Below are 13,294 nucleotides of genomic sequence, written 5' to 3'. Positions count from 1 at the left end.
AAGCCAAACTTTTACATGGATTTGAATACTAGATTGTGGATACCGGTGTTCTTTGGTGGTTGGGTTTTTCAATTAACCACACATCTCAGGAATGGTCGAACTGAGAATGTACAAGACTACACTTCATTTACACTCATACATATCATCCTCATTCATCCTCTGAAGAATTATTTAAACGGTAGTTACCGGAGGCTAAACAGGAAAAAGAAAAAAGATATACATATATATATATATATATATATACAATTCAAAATATATTCTGAAAGGCTCTCTTATTACTGTACAAAATACTTTTTTTTTGTTGAAGAAATAGTATTTCTTTTACAGAATATGCATGTCACGAAATAAGTAGTCCACTGACAACATAACTTTGAAAGAAAGAAGCAGACAGAAAGGAATGTTTTCTATCAGATGAGGTTTCTCACTTAACAAATGACAAAAAGAACCATGGATAATTTTCCACTTTCCTCATAACCTTTGTAGGGAGACTTATAACTTAAATCAGAGTCCAAAGGAAAACCTAGAAATTTGATCTCATTCCTTCATTATCATTTTCTTTAAGAACAAAATTAAAGATTAATATTAGCTGTATATAGTGCAGAATTAATGAAATAAAGAATGTAATTAATTTATTGGGATAGTTAAAATAAGGAGCTCTAAGACTATTCATGATAGTCTATACTTTATATAATTAAAGACCAAAATGGTCTCCAAAATTCTGACAACTAATGTTATAATTGATTGATTATTATAAGTTCTCCCTGTCTCTACAAAAAAAGTATCAGTCATCACTGCTATGACAGCATTTTTCATGTCATGGTTGCTCACTTTTTTTTTAACTCCTTTTTTTACATCTATAAAACTCCTTCCAGTTTAACTTCAACAATTTCACAGTATTCTCTGCCAACTTTCTTTTTCCTCTTTTATTAGAATGGATAATTTATGTGCCAACTTCTGTATACATTCCATAAGTCAATGCAATTTTGTTTGACTGTTGTGAATTTCATTGTTGGTTTTTTTATAAAAATATTTTCTCTGGATTGATTCTTGAGATCTAGAATACAGTGAATAAGATTACATTTCCATAGTTTTCAATGAAACCTGACAATAGTGAAACATACTCATTTACACCTTTACTTGCATTTTCTCCTAAGTTACATATTCCACCCAGTAAAAATGACATCACTTTTTGCTTCTTCAAGTAACTTTCTGCCATATTAATGTTAAACATTAATGGCATATTCTTGCTTTTGAAGAGATGAAACCATTCAGAGAAATTTTCAATCAGCAAGTGCCTAACACATTCATTAAAACTCTTACATGGCTATCAGCAAAAAGAATAATAATTTAATACTTTTAACCAAATGAATTCATTTTCTGAGTTACACTGTAGTAAGACATGACGCGGATCAAAACCAGACTGAAAACACTTCCAATCTGGCATTTTTACAGCAATATGTATCAGTTCACTAATAATTAAAGATTGCACATTTAACAGATAGTACATTATTATCATTAGAATAATAGGCTATATAGAATTACTTATAACAAATTCACAACTATCAGAACTAAAACTATTAGTATAAACATAAAGCATTTACAAACCTTTAAAACCTCCGCCTTCTTTCCAAACTATGTACGAAGCATAGCCCATGCTAGAATACAGAACAGTCCAGACAGGACCAAAAGCTGCATTAGGTGGTCGCCAGTTAGGTCTATTTAAAGTCTAAAAACAATCGAAAAATTGAAACTACAAACGTTTAGAATCTCATAAAAGGAAATTGTCAATATTTCTCAGTAAAAATTTCATTACCATTTCAACATAAAATTTCCTAATAAATGTAACTTTTTAGATCATCCTTCAGAGAAAATCTGTGTCAAAGAGAGAATGAAGTTTTAGAACTCATTTTTTTCTTATCAAAAAATTAATTCACACGTATTTCAATACAAACTAATGAATTTTTCAACAAAAGTCAAAATGGCAATAAAATATCAATTTCATATCTTTATTAACCACAAAAGATTTATATTTTTCCTGCAAAAACATTTATATAGTCTAATTGGAAATGTGTAATTTATTTATTTTCAGAACAACATTCACACAACTTTACAGTGCACATAATGTCAACAGAGTGCTAAAAGGACCCTTTCCATGATGTAACTTACATATTAATAAACTGTACGTCATCAAGAGACTGCAAAGGTTAATCAGCTGCTATTATTTACACAACAAAATTTCAGGTTGTTAGAACCTATTTTCACATATTCAGTGAAAATTTTAATTCATGCAGTGACAAATTAAAATGGCAGACACAAGTGAACATTAACTACAAGAGACTTGCTAATGTTTGGATGTATGAGTGTTAAACCAAATGAAAACTATGAAAAAATAAAGACAGTTCATATAGCATTTTTACTCTGAAAGTGGGGAAAAAAGACCTTTTTGAGTGGGTTATCCAGAATTTTAAATGATTAGGATGACCTTCTCATCTACTGAAAACTATTGATGTTGAGAAATACTGTTTACCTCTTAATTCAACCAGGAAAAGATCTTCAGAGCTAAATGTTTTCTGGCCAACAGTTCAGAAAATAATGAAAAAAGATCTTTGGTTTAAACATTTTAAACCCAATTGTGTTAACGGGCACTCTGACCAGGAAATGGCTTTAAAGGAAACTTGTTGCAAAGCTTTTCTAAGACGTTTGCCTGATGTTCAATCATAGAAACCAGATTTATTGTCCAGTGACTGTGCCATTTACCTAAATAACGTATCTTGAAACCTTTTCTTTTGGTGTAAAGAAATTCCCACTTTTATGATGAAATCACAGACCTCCACCGCATGTAATGTGGGCAATGACATCAAAATGCATCTGATGGGACTATAGTTTTTGAGGGAAGTTTAACAGCATTTCATACCTTAATTTCAAGCATTTCACGCTTGAAAACTATTTTATTACTCTGCTACAATCAATCAGTATGGAATAAACCACCATTTTAAACCAAGATAGAACTCCAACTTAGTATGCAGTCAGTAAGGAACTTTTTACATGAACATTTTGAAGGACAGTGAATTGGTAGGGGCTCTGAAATTCAGTGTTTATCTAGAAGTCCACACTTAACAACCTGCGACAACTCTCTCCGAGGCATTATCAAACAAAAATTTCCCATTTTTACTAAGGAACTGAAAACTTTTATCAGACTGTGATAAGTTTTATCAAACTTATTTAATTAAGTCTAAATAAATTAATTTAGACAAACAATTCATGATTATTCCTTTATAAGGAAAGGGACTTTGTAGTCACATTGTATATTACCTCTGTCTAATCACAGTCATGAATCACACATAAAAAAATTATATATATATGGCTTTATGTATAAACTTATATGAATAATTAAAGATAAAATAAAAAAATGAATAATAAACAAATAAATTTAATTTTAATGGTTAATTTTAAAACAGCATATCATAAAACAATTGTTTTATTATCACTGACGTAAAAACCTCACCTATAAAAAAAAAAACTACATTTATTTAGAGATTACAGTAGACAGTATCAATAATTTTAGCCATCAAAAATCAAAAAAATAATTTTGACATATACACACTGTATATTTGCAGTACATAATCATAATTTATGTAATCACACTTTAATCATATATTTCTGGGTATCATAAAAATCAAAATCTAATCACTTATGTTTTTATTATAAAGCAAACAATACGGGTTAAATTATTAATCAAGGATCATCCTTAAATAAATTTTAAAAAAATAATGGAAAAATTTATAATCTTTCAAGAAGCAATCTGAAACAAAAATTACATTTGAATTGAAAGTTATATATAAATACTAAATGAGGTGAGTAATCTTTTTCATTAAATTTCCTATTTTGAAAACTGAAGTGGAAAATGCAAAACAATCGACACTGATACTGTTTCTTTTAAACAACCTTAAATAAGCAAAATATATATAAGAACAATGTGCTAAGGAGAATAATTTTGACAAATATGATAATGAGCCTGATGATATAAATACCTGGCCCACTCATATTGAAGCTTAAATTACATCAGATTTTGTTAGCTTGGTAAGAATTTCAAACTGTAACATCTGATGCAACTACTACTGTGAAACACACTGAACTATTGCGGCAAAAATTAGAAATTATTTCTTAAAATGAAACTTTTTATTTGTCAAAAAAACTATTTTCAGCAGTTTTTAAAACACTTTCCATAAACTGTAAATTTCTGAATTTAAAAAAAATTATTATAACAAATTATTAATTACAAATCACGTTAATAGAAACTACATATTTATTGTATTACAATTATTAATTCTAATAGTTTATCTTCAAATAACTGAACAAATTAAAAATGTTAACTGATGTACAACCCAAGTTTGGATTACTTATGTTCTACCGCACAATAAATATCACAGGAGGAATACATTATAAAAATTTATTTAAATAAAGAACCAGGGAAGTAAAATTTAAATATCAGGTTATCTACTAACATTATAATCTTTTTTTTTTTTTTAAAACATAAATAGTACATGAGAATGTAAATGACATGATGGTTATATGATTTATGTCTAGACCATCTAAAAAAAAAGTTAAAATATAATATGACCAAAATATATAGGTACAGGAATCTAAAAGAAAAAAAAAATCACTCATAATATATGAAGTTTAACATTTTCAAAATCTATTCATTTGTTGATTAAACAATGTCTAACATTGTACTGATCAGTGTATGGGATAGAATACAACAGTTCTATTAACTTTTAAAATGCAGCTTAAACTTTGGAGTTTTCATAGCCCTAAAATTTTAAACAGAAGACAGCCTCTAATTAAACAAAGGATTATACAAAAATATTACTTTAAATATACGGTCCAAAATTCTGTTATTAGTCTTATAAAATTGTACAGAGTTCCTGTGGCCAGTGTGGCCACAGCAACAGACTTCATAACTTAGGAGATCACACTACTTAGGTGAACTAGTATATACATCAGAATCTACATTAAACATATTTATGTAGCCAAATGCAGTTTCACTACAGTCTAAAGAAAAATTTCTATAATCTAAAATTGTCATTATCATCAATATGTCATTTAGAATGGGGTAGAAAAAGAATCCCCACATCCATTTTAAACAATATCACATTCCTGCCAAGCATCCTGATCCACGAGCAGAAAAACAATTAAACAACAATTTTTAACAATTAAAATCAGTCAGGATCTCTACCTACAAGCCTCAAACAACCTAAACTCTCCATAGCAAGCATCATTTTCAATGATAAAAGTTGGGATTACAGCTATGATCCAGAGAATAAGCAGCAGTCTTTGCAGTGAAAGAACTTACAATCTCCAAGACCAATGAATTAGGGTAGGTAAGAAGTGGAACCGTGAATAAGCACATTGTTTTCTTAGCGTTTGTAGGACTGCATTCTATGAATTCATCCCTAAAGGTCAGTCTATCACCACTGACTTCTACTGTCAGTAGACAGTAGATAATGACCATTGGTGAAAATGACCTGAAATATGGTGCATAACTAATTGTGTTGACCATCACAACAGTACTCCTGCCCGCAAGTTTTCAAAACCCATGAGTTTTCATCTGCAATATGATTACTATGTATCCTACACACCTCATGTGACTTCATCCGCTTCCCTACGATGAACCACACACTGTAGATGCAGTTTTGGCAAGGTATAGAAGATCCAGTACATGCTTAAAGAATGCACCAACTTTAAAAGCACTCCAAAAAAGAAATGGAAGAAGCACTGTGTACACTGAATCTATCGCTTATATAAAGGAACTACTTTTAAGCAGATAGCTGATTTTTCAATTTTATCAAACAATTTTTTTTTTTTAAACACAGTAGTTAATGTACAAGCTTAACCTGTATTATAAAATAACAGTATAAGATATATGTAACCGATATTTAGAGATCCAAAACTGTTACACAACTTTCACATAAGCACCTATAGAAATTAGTCTTATTTAAATCTATCAAATTTGATAAATAATGCATTTACTTACTTCATACCAAGTGTGAACAGATTCCCTCATAGCTAAACCTCCAACCCAACCACCTACATTAGGTAGTAGAGATACACCAACAGCAGACCAGTTGATGATCGACATAGTGACAACTACCTGAATGAGTTAGAAAAAAATAATATTAAAAATAGTAAACACATTCGTTTTATTAAAAATTACTGTTAACCCTGAAAACTTAGCAGAATGGAGTTTATCTATTTCATTACATTTGTTTGTCTTGCTGTCTATTCCCATTAAACTTCAATCCGAATGCGGATTTCAACTCTTTTATCCTTACAAAAATTTTGATTTTTTTTTTGTAAAAAGGTTTATTGTGACACTGATGCTATTGAATTATGGAGAATTCTAATATTTCTTATTTCAAACAGATCCCCCTTAGGACTTTACCTTTCAAGCCTTTCCAAAATATAGTAAAGTAACCCATCATTCCTGCATGCCCCATTATTATCAAATATCCCTACTTACTAATTCACAATAACATCAGAAAATAAATAAGATAAAATCTGACACATACACAAAAAGCAGTACGCTCTCAAAAATAAAAAAAAAACAAAACCATGTACTAAATGAACAAACTCACTTCAGACCCACCCAGAGACCACTAACTATCCTATACATGAACAGACACAATTTAAATTAGATAAACCTTTCAAATAACTCCTAAATGTTTTCCTAATTAAAAAATGTTTACTTTTAAAAAACCTGCCAATAACATCTAATACCAAAGACTAAAACACCAATACTAATATCAATGAAAATGGAAACAAAACAAAAAGAATCAAAAACATTATAATCTTAGTACTAAAATGCATTATTTAAAACAAATTAAATTCAATTAGTCATTAAAGATTAATAGTTTTGTATAATCAGAAAAAATATATTTGAGCTGAGTGTACTGCTTTATAGGAAAGACTGAATAATCCAACACTAATAATGCTTCAGTATTTGCAAAATGTTCATACTTTCTGATGGGTGTGTTATGATGCTTTATTTATTTTTCTGTATAATAATTATAAACTGTACTAAACCTTTAATTTGAAGTAGTAGGAGTACTTCAGTAGTAATCATGCAACACCATTAACTACTCATAAAATTACTAAATTATAAATATATCTAAATTATAAAAATATTTATAATCAAATAGTTAAAAAGATACCATTTTTATTAAATTTATTATGACGTACAGGGAAAATCATTAACCTGAAACTAGTAAATACAAAAACTATAAACTATTTCATGTTCTTTAGTATTTTCACTTGTAAATAACCCTGAATATGCAATAGAGCTCAAACTCTTACCAGATGTAATATATAAAAATTTCATTTTTTTAATTTAAAATTTCAAAAATAGTTTACTTCAAATTTTTTTTACTTTAGTACTAACAATTTCAATGTTTACTTGTCTAGTAAAACACATTTTGAAAAAGAATTATTTAAAAAAGTGAATATTTAAATGTTTGTTAATGAGATAATGGGGGGCTACAATGGTAGGGGCTAAGGTTCTTTTTCCTTAACCTGCCCCCCCCCCCCACCATTTAGCTTATAATTTTGATTTATTAAATTTAATAAACTTTATTTCAAAAGTTTAGACATTGCTGTTTTCACCTCCTTGTACGAAGTAAAAAAAGTATGTGATCATGAAAGATTTCAGTATTCAGATTTCAATGGAAATATCCAATTTGACCATCCCTGAATCCATTTTGACTAGTTTTGACGTCATGTCTGTACATATGTATCTCGCATAACTCAAAAATAATTAGCTGTAGAATCTTGAAATTTTGTATTTAGAACTGTTGTAACATCTAGTTGTATACCTCCACTTTTGATTGTAATCGACTGGAACAAAGTGTCCAAAAAAGACCAAAATCTAAAAAATTTACTTTTTTTTTTACATTTCTTGACTGCAGTAATAAGCCTGCATTGAGAGATTTTCAACAATATATCATAAGTGGTACTTATTATCATTGGTTCCACAGTTATAGCCAAACAAAATTTTAATTAATGAAATATTTGGATCTTTATTTATTAATACAACAATTTATTTAATTACAAAAAAAAGATGAAGTCTGATTCAAACCGATGAGCCTTCTCCTAAGATCCAAATATTTCATCAATTAAAACTTAATTTGGCTATAACACTGGAACCAATGAAAATAAGTACCACTTATGATATATTGTTGAAAAGCTCTCAAGGGCTTATTAGTGCAGTTAAGAAAAAGTCAAAAATCCAATTTTTTTTGGATTTTGGGCTTTTTTGGACACTTTTGGTTCAGTCAATTGCAAATAAGAAGGGAGGTGGGTACACAACTAGATGTTACAACAGTCAATCCTAAATCCAAAATTTCAACATCCTACAGCTAATAATTGAGTTATGCAAGATACATACATATGTAAGTCACACCGAAACAATCAAAATGAATTCAAGGATGGTCAAAATGAATATTTCATTGAAATCTAAAAGCCGAATTTTTCGCTATCACAATATTTCCTTTACTTCGTACAAGTAAAAATATGAAAAAATATCAAAACTTTTTATGTCTTTTATATAATCTATATTTTTCTATATTTTATAATTGTCTTTTCATTTAAAAAAAAATGTAAATATAATAGATGTACAAGGAAGTCATGTGGTGCCCACATCAATCAGATTTTTTTTTTTTTTTTGCCAGTGCAGTAATTTAGTTTCAGTGTAATATTTTATCAGTTTTCAACAGGCCACTGTATAAGAAACATAAATACAGTTTTTGTTTTTTTCCATACTTTCAATAGTTACTTAATCTAACCAAACCAGTCACAATGTATCTTATATTACATTACAGTGTTTGTGTAAATTTAATAAATCAAGATTATGAGCTACATTGGGGAGGGGGCAATAATGGAAACAAGATTATACGGTGGGGGGGAGGATATCAGAAAAGAACAAAAGGCAAAAGAACAAAAGTTTCAATACTTTTTGACAATTTATTATTTTTTAAGTGTCCTTCAAAACAGAATGTGTTTTAATTAATAAAAGTTTAATATAACAATACTTATATTATTATATTATATTATATTAATTCAAAAGGGCCAGGAAGTTAAGATACCAAAGGGAAAATGAAGCATAAACTGTACAACAGTGCATTTTTTTGCTTGAATCCATAGCAGAAGAACTAAGAAAATCGACAAAGGAAATAAACAATAAACTGAAAGAAAAAGCACCTGATAAAACTAAACCTCTCTAAAAGATACAAAATCCACAAAAATGAAAGTAATAAAGTATCTGTTAGGTGGAAAAAAAATATGATAAAAATCACTATTTTATGGGTATAGCATAGAGATCCAGAAAAGTACACTTACTAGTGTACACTGGTTAAGATTTTTTTTTTAATAAATAAACTGACCTTCACATCCTAATGGTAGCAAAAGAAATAGATAACTTAAATGGTTGGCTAAAGATATTTATGTTTTCAATAAGTAATCAAAAACTGTTAAAGCTTACCAATGAAATTTCTTATTAGACTGTTGTACAAATATTTCCAGCAACTGAAAATAATTAAGTACCGGTTTATAAAACAAGATATAAAATCCAACAGCAAATTATATACCAGTACCTTCAAAACTAGGAAACATTACTTTGGTTATAGTAGTAAGAGACTTACAACAGAAACTAAGAAATCAGGCAGAGAAAATATGTGTTTCCTATGACAACTTTTGCTACATTTTTCCAGATCATGAAACATTTTGCAACATTATGTAGATCAAAAGATATTGACCAAAAATGTGCATCATAAAGTAAATAAAATAACATTCTATTATGTGAGAGAACTTTTGATGGAAGGAAGCTGATGAGCCACTATTAGCGACATCACAGACCAATTATAGGTTCACATTTTTATCATGTACAATAATGATCTGCCACTTTCCGTTAGCAAAAGAAGGTATAATAAGGTTGAGACCTAGATAAAAGCCAATTATCTATAAATAAAGAGAGAAAAACTATAAGGAATAAATTTACATTGAACAGCTACAGGTACCTAAGGCTGAGTTTCCTGAGACTGCATCTAGCCACTAATAAGTAGCTCTAATGTTGAAAGATGAAGACAACAGTTAAAAGACAATTTTAAAATAAAGTTATAACACACCGATTTGGTATTGTGGTGAACGCGTCTTCCCAAATCAGCTGATTCGGAAGTCAAGAGTTCCCGCGTTCAAGCCCTAGTAAAGTAAGATTTGAATACTAGATCGTGGATACTGGTGTTCTTTGGTGGTTGGGTTTCATTTCAATTAACCACACATCTCAGGAATGGTTGAACTGAGACTGTACAAGACTACACTTTATTTACACTCATACATAGATCATCCTCTGAAGTAATACCTGAATGGTAATTCCCAGAGGCTAAACAGGAAAAGAAAGAAGAAAGTGTATGTTTACTTGCAATCTCATTTTACTTATAGGGCCTTTCTTTGGCTCGTAGCTAATGCGTCAAGTGTTTTTATACTGGAAAAGTGCTATAATAGTACTTCTGCAAAAATCACTTCTAGATAGCACTAACTGATGGGTATAATTTCAGGGAACATTTCAAGACAAAGAGAAAAATGTCTTTATACCACATGTTTATCAAGGGTGTTTTTTTTAGATACTGAATAATAAAAACGAATTCAAGAATCATAATCGAGCCCATTTAAATAATATAAAATAAAAAAATTACTTAAAAATTAAAAAAAGTACAAAAAGGATGGATAATAAAATTCCTGTTCCATAGTGGACTAAATAAATATTTCAAAAGAAGTTTAAAAATGTTTTTAATTAAGAATATGTTTTATAGTGCAAGATTCTTGATGACATATTTATCACAACCATTCCATTATTATATTTATTAGTTTATTTTAAATAGTTTTGTATGTCTCAATACATAAAATAAATGGTAGTGATATAAATATTTCATTGTAGCATTTTACAACTCCTATGTCAGCAAGGGGTTTATTTTAAACTTAGCTTCACTGATTCAATACAGGCTGTTTTTGTAAAACAAATGATTAGAATTCAAAAGCTGTAATGTAAAAAATAGTAGCTGATGAGCTTTCAGAGCAATAAAATGTTAACCAAAAACCCATTTTTTAATTATTATTTCAAAATTATTATTTTAATTTAAATTAAAATTATTATTTCTTTAATTTTTAATGAAAATTTAATTAAAATGCGGGGGAATTATTTTCTAGCTATTTAAGAATTAAAATGCCGGGGAATTACTTTCTAGCTATTTAAGGATTAGAATTTCTTCCAACGAAAAAAATTGATTGGAAAGATCAACAAACTCCGAATTCTTAACCTATAACAACATTGCCAATGTAAATTAAACACTACATCTCATAGAACTCAATTTAAAAAAGCAGCAATGTCAATCCAAAGAATCGTTCAAAATGAAGAGTGTTAATACAAAAAAAGGAACAAGTTGCAACCCAATAACTCAAATTAACAGGTAACATAGTAACAATCACCACGATATAAATGTTTAAAGATTAGTCACGTATTATCCAAAATACACAGTTAACTTATATCAGATGTACTCTTACAAAAGAGTAACCTCCATACAATGACTAGAACATAAAATCATTGTAGTTGAATAATCCTGCTAACCTATTTGATATTGCAATAATTCAAATTTCCAAAGTCCATAAGAATGAAATTTGAGGCTAATTAAAAACAGACTACAAAAATGATCTCTGTTAATTTAGCCAACGGCTTATAAATAAGGTACCAGTTTTAACTAACCTACCTACAAACACTGCAGCAGATACGTGATTTGTGAACTCCTACTAAACGCTATAATATACAGAATTACCTCACGCCCGCAAATATAATCGAATGTATTACACCAAACTTCGGCGCAACGTTTCAAATCACGTCATCAGAGCACAACATTATAGTAAAAAGCAACCTGTAAATGGGAGTGTCCCCTCTCATAAGCTCTTTCCCCTACTTTCCATCATAATGAATCAACTGTTTATTAAGCAAGCCACTGTCGTTTGTTTATGTTATGGTTAATCAAAAGATAAATTATAAGTAAATCATAAAAGAGTCCTGAAGTGTGAAACTTAACTGCTTTTGAAATAAAAGTAAAATAAAACACTTAATTTCTAAGTACGGAATTGGGCTTTCGATAATTAATCGGCGTTTGTTGAAGAAGTGTTCAGGTTCAGTGTTGTTGAATGCAATTGTTGCCGGTCGTATTAAAAATAATATATCATAATAAAATATACCACAATTGGAAATACACTGAAAAAAATAATGATTGACTGAACGAATAATTGATGCCATCATTATATTAAATATACTGTAGTTGTGCTTCCAAAGGATGGTACTTGTTCAGCGAAAATAAGTTAGGTTCGTTTGTCAAAACCATATCAAATCACCTTGCAGTTTGGCCATAACTCCTGTGCTTGATGTAGAAACCATGGTCACCAGTCAAGTGTGGTGTCGCATCTCATTCATTCTATCAATTGATGTATCACTTTTCCGTCTAGATAGCGCTATATACCTTTAAAGGGGAAATATTGTAATCGGTCCAATTTGGGCATATGCGGTTTTCACAGGATCTTGACGTTTAAACACCTAAGGAACCCAAAAACTGGATGGAAATTTTCCGGATATTAATATTCATCCATTTGTGTTTTCAGTGCTGATTTCTAAATCACCTTATATTTCCAGAACTACTGAACCGATTTTGACCAAACTTGATCAGATTACTTCTATAAATGAGACATTGATGACATTAAATTTTTAACTTAAAAGGTCAAAGGGGTGAGTCTGTAGAGGAAGGTCACCCTCAGTTTCTCGAGATTTCTCCTTATAAAGGTAATGTTTTTCTTAAACACATTTGTTAACAATTACAAAATATCATTTTTTTGCAAATACAAAATCCCACCCCTATCCAAACAATTAGCCTCCTACTATGTTGTGACATCACAGGTGAGTGTAGAATGAAATAAATGAATAATATTTAAAGTGTAAAAAAGTAACTGGGTCTGGAAATCATTCACCCAGTTGACTGAGAACCCTGATGCATTAAGCCTCACGGCTACACTGTACTGACAGCTGAGCAAGTGAAATTTGTTCTATGTAGGTTGTAAAAGTACATTAGTTTAGTTAGTGCTGACCGTCACCGCTAGTACCACCACACCCGTGCAAATTAAATATGGTATGCATCCACACTTTAGTTAGAATCATTAAATAGATGAAAAAATACTATATTTAAATAAA

At 29.6% G+C, this 13,294-nt stretch overlaps 1 protein-coding gene across 3 annotated transcripts in view; it reads right to left on the bottom strand.

Moving 5' to 3' along the window:
* Tspo (Translocator protein) overlaps nucleotides 1–13,294 on the bottom strand; it is a 35,909-nt gene that overhangs the window by 20,321 nt on the left and 2,294 nt on the right. The window contains exons 1-3 of one of the 3 annotated variants that reach the window (XM_075376267.1): nucleotides 11,811–11,996; nucleotides 6,035–6,151; nucleotides 1,606–1,726 (exon numbers count right to left, since the gene is read on the bottom strand). In XM_075376267.1, coding sequence (XP_075232382.1) covers nucleotides 1,606–1,726; nucleotides 6,035–6,139 — 226 coding nt within the window. In that variant the 5' untranslated portion in view covers nucleotides 6,140–6,151; nucleotides 11,811–11,996. The other 2 variants (XM_075376275.1, XM_075376281.1) reach the window with 2 other exon arrangements.

The sequence above is a fragment of the Lycorma delicatula genome, chromosome 1 (assembly GCF_047948215.1).
Source record: "Lycorma delicatula isolate Av1 chromosome 1, ASM4794821v1, whole genome shotgun sequence".
In the NCBI taxonomy this organism is placed as follows: Eukaryota; Metazoa; Arthropoda; class Insecta; order Hemiptera; family Fulgoridae; genus Lycorma; species Lycorma delicatula.
Note: the sequence above shows the minus strand (reverse complement) of the source record. Positions and strands in the feature narration are given on the sequence as shown.